General features: G+C 36.2%; 1 protein-coding gene across 1 annotated transcript in view; it reads right to left on the bottom strand.

The window, feature by feature from the left end:
* Nucleotides 1–6699, bottom strand: part of LOC106938467 (meprin A subunit beta-like) — a 29449-nt gene that overhangs the window by 6658 nt on the left and 16092 nt on the right. Inside the window, exon 16 of the mRNA XM_015020527.1 lies at nucleotides 512–556. Coding sequence (XP_014876013.1) covers nucleotides 512–556 — 45 coding nt within the window. The remainder of the gene's footprint in view (nucleotides 1–511; nucleotides 557–6699) is intronic.

The raw sequence follows: 6699 nt of genomic DNA, 5'->3' as shown, positions 1-6699 counted from the left end.
TTTACAACATGAATCATCGTGTGTGAATATGAATTTTTAGGTTTAAATTCAATCAAAATGTGCCTGTTAGATCTTATCCCCTTGTTGCTGTTGATAATGTCTTGTAACAGTAGCAATGCTGTATTTATTTCCTTTATGCCCTGCATATATTCCTATATATAGTTTCAAAGATTTGCAAACAACTCTCATTAAATGTTACAATACCTTTTTGTAGTAAAGGGTGGATGGACGGTAGAGGAAACCCTGTAAAATAGTAACCAAACAAAAATAAATATTTGACTCATGTTAAGTATCTTACATAGGTCTTAAGATGTCTGAACTAGCCAAATTATTGTTGTTTTTTTTTTGTTTTTTTTTTCCTAAATTATGACTTTTCCAAGTAATGAGTGAGAGAAACTTGTGGAACATTTTTGTGTCAGCTTCATAAAAATTAAAATATTATGCTAACTGATATATACAACTCGTAATAAAAGGATTTCTCAAGCAAGATAACCACTAAGTCTAGGAATACCTGTGATCTGTCGTAGGTCCGGGTGGTGGAACGATGGTGGAGGTTCTGCAAAAGCCAAAGCATCAATGAACAATGAGATTTTTTGCAGCATAGCAAAAATACTATTTTACAACATGAGTCATTGTGTGTGAAGGATGTTATCATTACAGCTGTGAATCTTGGCTGATGTCCAAAATGTGCCTGCTAGATCTGATCACCTTATTTCTATTGATAGTGTTAAGTTAATCTAGGAATACCTGTCATCTGTCGTTCCAGGAGGTGGAGGAATGATGGTGGTTGAGATGCTGCAAAAGCCAAAGAATCAATCACAACATCATTTTTCAGCCTATTATGTCTAGTGAAATACTAGTTGCTACACAATGAATTGTCATGTTATTTTCTGAATATAGACTCATCTAAGACGCAAACAATTCTCATTAAAGTATAATACCTGTCATCTGTAGTAGTAGATGGATGGATAGTAGTTAACGTCCTGCAAAATTGGAACCAAAGTTGAAGTACAAAACTGAAAAAGTACCTTAATCACTTACAAAGCAATGATAATGTCTGATTGAATTCATTTCTAGATCAGTCAGAAGTAAAACGATTACTTGTAGTTTCTAAATATACCAGAATCTTGAGGAAAAAAATATAAAAATATAGTTTACAGGGGTCAATGTTTTTTTTTAGCACTAAGTCTAAATAACTGTTAAGATTAGTATGAAGAAAATCTAAAAAAAAAAGTGCTGTTGAGCATTCCTTGTACTGATACCAATTTTTTATTTATTTATCTTTTTTGCATTGTTGTTTGAGTGAGCCAGAATAGACTGAGCTAAAATGTGGAGCAAACATTTAAATTTGATTTTTTTCTCAATTCACATTAAGGAAATAAAAAATGTTAACGGCTATAATACACATTGAATGTCTGCGGTCATGTATTATTAAAATAGGTTATCTTGATTCTCATCAGAATCCAAATTGAGTGTGTACAATATGTTTTCCTCAAACAATTCTTTAATCCACAATTATCCAAATATTATTTTAAATCAAACACCACAAATGCTAATAAAGCCCTAATAAAAACATTTGCCATAAAATCTTTTAAAGAATTTTAATTTGGTGGCACAATGGGTCAGAGTTAATCCCAGTGGTTACAAATCCAGTTACATTTGAGAACAACTGTAGTACACAGAAATTGCACTGATATTTAAAAAGCATGCAATTTTAGTTTTGATTATTATCTAACGACTGATCTTTGGAGTTTCTTTATCCTATAATAAAAACTTTAAGTGGGCAATATCTGTCACGTCTTGCAAGAAATGCATTAACCCATCACACCAAGTCCACATCAAAGTGTTTGACAAATAAGATGTTCATTTAATCTAGGAATACCTGTTATTCGTTATTCCAGGAGGTGGTGGAATGATGGTGGTTGAGATTCTGCAAAAGCCAAAGAATCAATCACAACATCATTTTTCAGCCTATTATCTGTATGTAACAGAGATAAAAGCTTGTGTGTGTCTTTGTGAGTTTTGATCAAAATGATTGTAGGGTTGTATGTGTTTATGAGCTCTTTGATCAATGCGTTTGTTTGGAGCCACCTAGTGGTGTGATGAGTGACTGCATGCACCTGGTCCGTCAGGCTCTCTCGCGGCTTCCCCCACCAGAGTTCTGAGGAGCGCTGGTGGAGGTGGGTGCGAGAGAGGCAGCTCTTCACTTCTTTTTTTACTTAGGGTCATATTTTTCTAGTTCAACAATTAACGAAGTACTGTAAGAATATTTAACATCTACAAATATAATTTGTAAAGTTTTTCTCGTGATTGGGCTGGAAAAATGTGACCCTATGAGTGGGAGCTGCGCCGGTTGGTGTTCGTGGCTGACCACTCAGTCACGACACTAACCGTGTCTTATTTTTCAGCCTTTCGAACCCGATGCCTGTGTTACGTCAATCCTCGTTTCCCCATCAGATACGGTTCCCCCTGCGTCTTCTTGCCGCTCCGCCCCGCCCACGCGGCAAAGTACGCGCGTGCTCGTGATGAGCACTGAGAAAGCACGCGCGTAGCAAGCACAGGCGTGTTCCTGGAGGTTATATCATCTACAACAAAATACTTGCAGTTGTTTGAATTGTCATGTGTGTAAAGCTCGCTATCGTTAGCTTATCAAAATAGGCTTCAATAGATGCAATCATCTAATACAAGAGTGTTTTATTTTTACCTGTGAAACAAACCGAGACTAAAACTGGCAAGTTCGCAATTTCAGCTGTAGGAGTGACTGCTTGAGAACTAATCAACAGAGGAAGGGAATTTTTGCAAAGAAAAAAAAAAACATGAATGTTTAGCTTTGAAAGATGCAAAACATCGTCTTACATGTCATTGCAGAGATTGATGATTATTGAAAAGAAAAAGCTTGAATCCAAAAATCCTTTAGTTTAATCAAATATTCGAACAATTAAATAATTGTTTTGAATAGCTAACAATCAGCTATTCATTTGTATTTGTGTATTCAAACACAATACATTGTGTTTGAACAAAACGTATCAATAAATATGAGATACTAGGAATTTGACTGATGGTAGAAAAGATTCTATAAAAGATATCAAAAAATTAATATGAGAAGAAGGTGACTTTTGTTGTGAATCAGAATTATAATAGATAAACAGATTGAATTTAGTTAAACTAAAATGATGAGCATGTAACAACATACACACCACAAATAAAGGAAAAAGAGAATACATACTTTTTACAGTTTATTTAGATTAGAAAAAATAAAGTAAAATTAATACCTGTTTTCTGGGCTTGTAGAAGGTGGACTGATGCTTGGGGATACTCTGTAAAAGTCAGAGGACTATTCAACAAAAACTCTAAAATCTGATTGTAGTTCCAAAACATTTTCTTTTACAACTTTGTGAAGGAATGCAAATTTGTCAGTATTAAATTATTATTAGTCAAAGGTTTACCTTGCAGAGCATTGACTTTCATTCAGATTTTGTGGAGGATTTGCCATGCTCACTGGTCTTAACTGAGGACATGGTAGAGTTGTTCCATTGATTAGTGGGGTGAGATCTATCAAACGACAAAAATGTCAGTTAGAAAAAAGAAATGCAATGTCTGACGGACTTCCTCATAGGAAGTTGGAATAATTAGAGCTTTCCAGCTAATTCTTCCCACCTTATGGATGACAAAATACAAATTCTGCAGATGCAGAAAGCAAAATGTTTTAATTTTGAAGTTAAATTATAAATGGTTATTTAACCGCCTCTGGACAATTGAAGTAATGCTCTTGATTACAAACTTTACACTGTCCTTTCACCTTCTTTTACAGGGATCCACAATAAGTTGAACATGTTGTAATTTTCCTTGTAACCTAAAAAAAATTGCTGTTTGTGATACGCTAAAACTCCTAATTGCTTCAGTCATCTTTTGTTATATTTTTCACCAATGGAGGTCGCCTTTTTTTCACCTGCTGGGTTGATGACGCGTTTTGGTCCATTCTGAAATCTACAGTGTACACACAGGACATTCAGGTGTGTCATGATTGATTTATTTGCCTTTTAATGTTCTTGCAAATCACTCCATGTAATTACAATGAATTAGTAATACAGATGCATTTTGTTTTTTTCTCCGATGACGGCCTGTGGCAGCAACTGAACATGGAAGCTGAAGAGAGCAAGGCCAATCCAAATGTCACCACCGATGCCATTATTGAGGTAAAAAGACGCACCTCCGAGATGAATACGCCAAAATCACTGGATCCACTACAAAACTGGGAAATACAAAGACTACATTGCCCTACCCATAAGGATTTGAGTTTTTCTGTGTTTATTTAGGTTTCTGTGTTCTGTGGCACCTCCATGTTGTCCCGTCTACCCCTTGATTAGTGACATCTGTTCCTTGCTTCCCACGGATTGACTCCCTGTGTATTTAAACTCAGCTATGTTCCTTGTTCTTTGTTCGGGTCCTTGTCTTATCGTCTAGTTTGTCTAAATCTTGCTGTCAGTTATTTGTTTTGTACCAGTTGCTACCAGTTGTGGGCAATAGCCTTCCGCTCATCTGTACTGCCTGGATTATTGTGTTTTTGGATCATTAAATCATCATTCTTTCATTCCAACTTGGGTCCTCATTGTCATACTCACCACCTCTTCACTGCATATCATGACACTACCTTGTACAAACTTGCAATTAAATTTCTATATATGCCGACATCATCAGTGTAATGTGAAAGGGTGTTCTCAAAAGCACCGTTTCACCATTTCCAAACCGAAATAGTTTGTAAACGGCACAATCGCCTCGGCCCAAAGTTGTTACAGTGGCTGATGTTTCTAAATAAAAACATAAGTGAAACTTATCTAGTTTCCAGTCTTTATTGAATTTGCCTGCAATTACTTTTTAAATCCAGCAACACAGCAACCCAGTGTCAACACAGTTTGGGAAATGTGCCAAACACCCAATGAGGCCTCAACTGCTATCGCTACTTACTGGATCACACAGTCTGACCAGGGGTACGTTGTTCATCATTTCACGATGATAATCCTAACCCTAACCCTATTCCTTAATATCGTTAATCATCACTGTTTTGGCTGGAGGATGCAGGCAGTTGGGCCATTACACGTCATTTATCCAGAATGCATTGCAGTGTGAACAACATGGCGACGTTCATGTGACAATATTTTATTAAAGTGTATAAAAACTAAATAACCTACAGTATTATTACTGTATTGCTTTTACATCTAAAATACGTTTCCCTTATGTTCTCTGTGTGTAAAAATATGATATTTCTAAGACTGATGTTTCTTTGATCCTTTTTCTCTACAACATTCCTTTCCAAGAATGCTGTAGAGAAAGCAAGTTCTTGCAACATTATCAATATATGATTATGATCAGAATATTAAACCCACCTTCAAAGTTGAACATGAAAATGGCACTTCCTCCCTTGAGAAACTCTCTGGATTGCAATTCTTGTAACGTTGTAAAAGGATTGGACCCCCAGAGAACCCTACCACCATAGACTAATTCTCCATCCTCATAAAACAATGCAACTCCAGTCTCCCTAGGATTGTCCCAGATTGAGGTATTTGTTCCTGTTACATGAGAAAACACATTTGAATTTATTTGGTTTGTTCTTTTTACCAACAACTTTTCTTCAAAATATCAACACTATATGACAAACTTACCAGATAGTACTTGAGTTTTATCAGTAACAAAAGTAGATTCCTTAGACATTTGCAGTTGCTTGTTTGGGGTTTGATCCAGCAACTGGAAAATCATATGTCTTTGCAGACAAGGATATTGCAGCTGGTCATCATTCTGACTAGACAAGAGCTGCACATACATTCCAATATATGTTTTATAAAGAATAGTGGCTACTCGGTAAGCATAGCCGTCTTTGGAGAATTGTCGTTTGCTGTATATTCTGGTTCCAGAGCTGCTTGTGTTTAAAAGATTCTCCAAGTCATCAATCTGCCAGACATAGTGTGGACACTCTGTCTCTGAGAGATTGATGTCATCAATGGAGAAACCTCCTGTGGAGATTCCTGCTCCTTTCCGGACCTCAAACACCACCTGGAAGTCCTTGGTGGCATTCAAGGAAACATGGTGGATCTTCCAGTGAGATGTTGGTGAACCTGGAGTGAGAGGTTTTAATTTACTATGCTATACAATTTTAATATGACATCATACAAAAGTGAAAAGTTACAGATATTTATAAGTTTTACCAGTAATTTGTCCCATAAGGCGGAGCGTTCCTGTGGTGTCCTGATCGTTTTCAAATTCTCTGATCCAGATATTAAGTTCATCTGATTCATTTCCACTGTGGAAATAGTAGAACTGCAGACACTGGACATTACATGCCCTGGTCGGCTTCACTACCTCCGTTTCCAGTCGTGCTGAATCTCCTTCTTGTCCTGATGCTGTGCTTGCGTGGATGAAGTACCCCGTTTGTTGACCTGCAAAATGTTGTTCAAGATAAAGTTTCTGATCAATTTCTCTCATCTACAATATAATCACATACAACTCCATGCATTTTGCATAATAAAGTAGAAGTTACTTATGCATGTTATAACCAATGAAGTACTCCGGTTGTTGACCTGCAATAATGTCCAAAATAAAGTTTTCTGGTGAATTCTCCATTTTATTTACATGTAGCTTACAGACAATTTAAGGCATTTGCACAACTTCAGTAACAGACTTTATTATCTTAAATCAATATTATTA

Source organism: Poecilia latipinna, unplaced genomic scaffold, assembly GCF_001443285.1.
Source record: "Poecilia latipinna isolate Pla-1442-1.1 unplaced genomic scaffold, P_latipinna-1.0 Scaffold2600, whole genome shotgun sequence".
Classification (NCBI taxonomy): Eukaryota; Metazoa; Chordata; class Actinopteri; order Cyprinodontiformes; family Poeciliidae; genus Poecilia; species Poecilia latipinna.
Note: the sequence above shows the minus strand (reverse complement) of the source record. Positions and strands in the feature narration are given on the sequence as shown.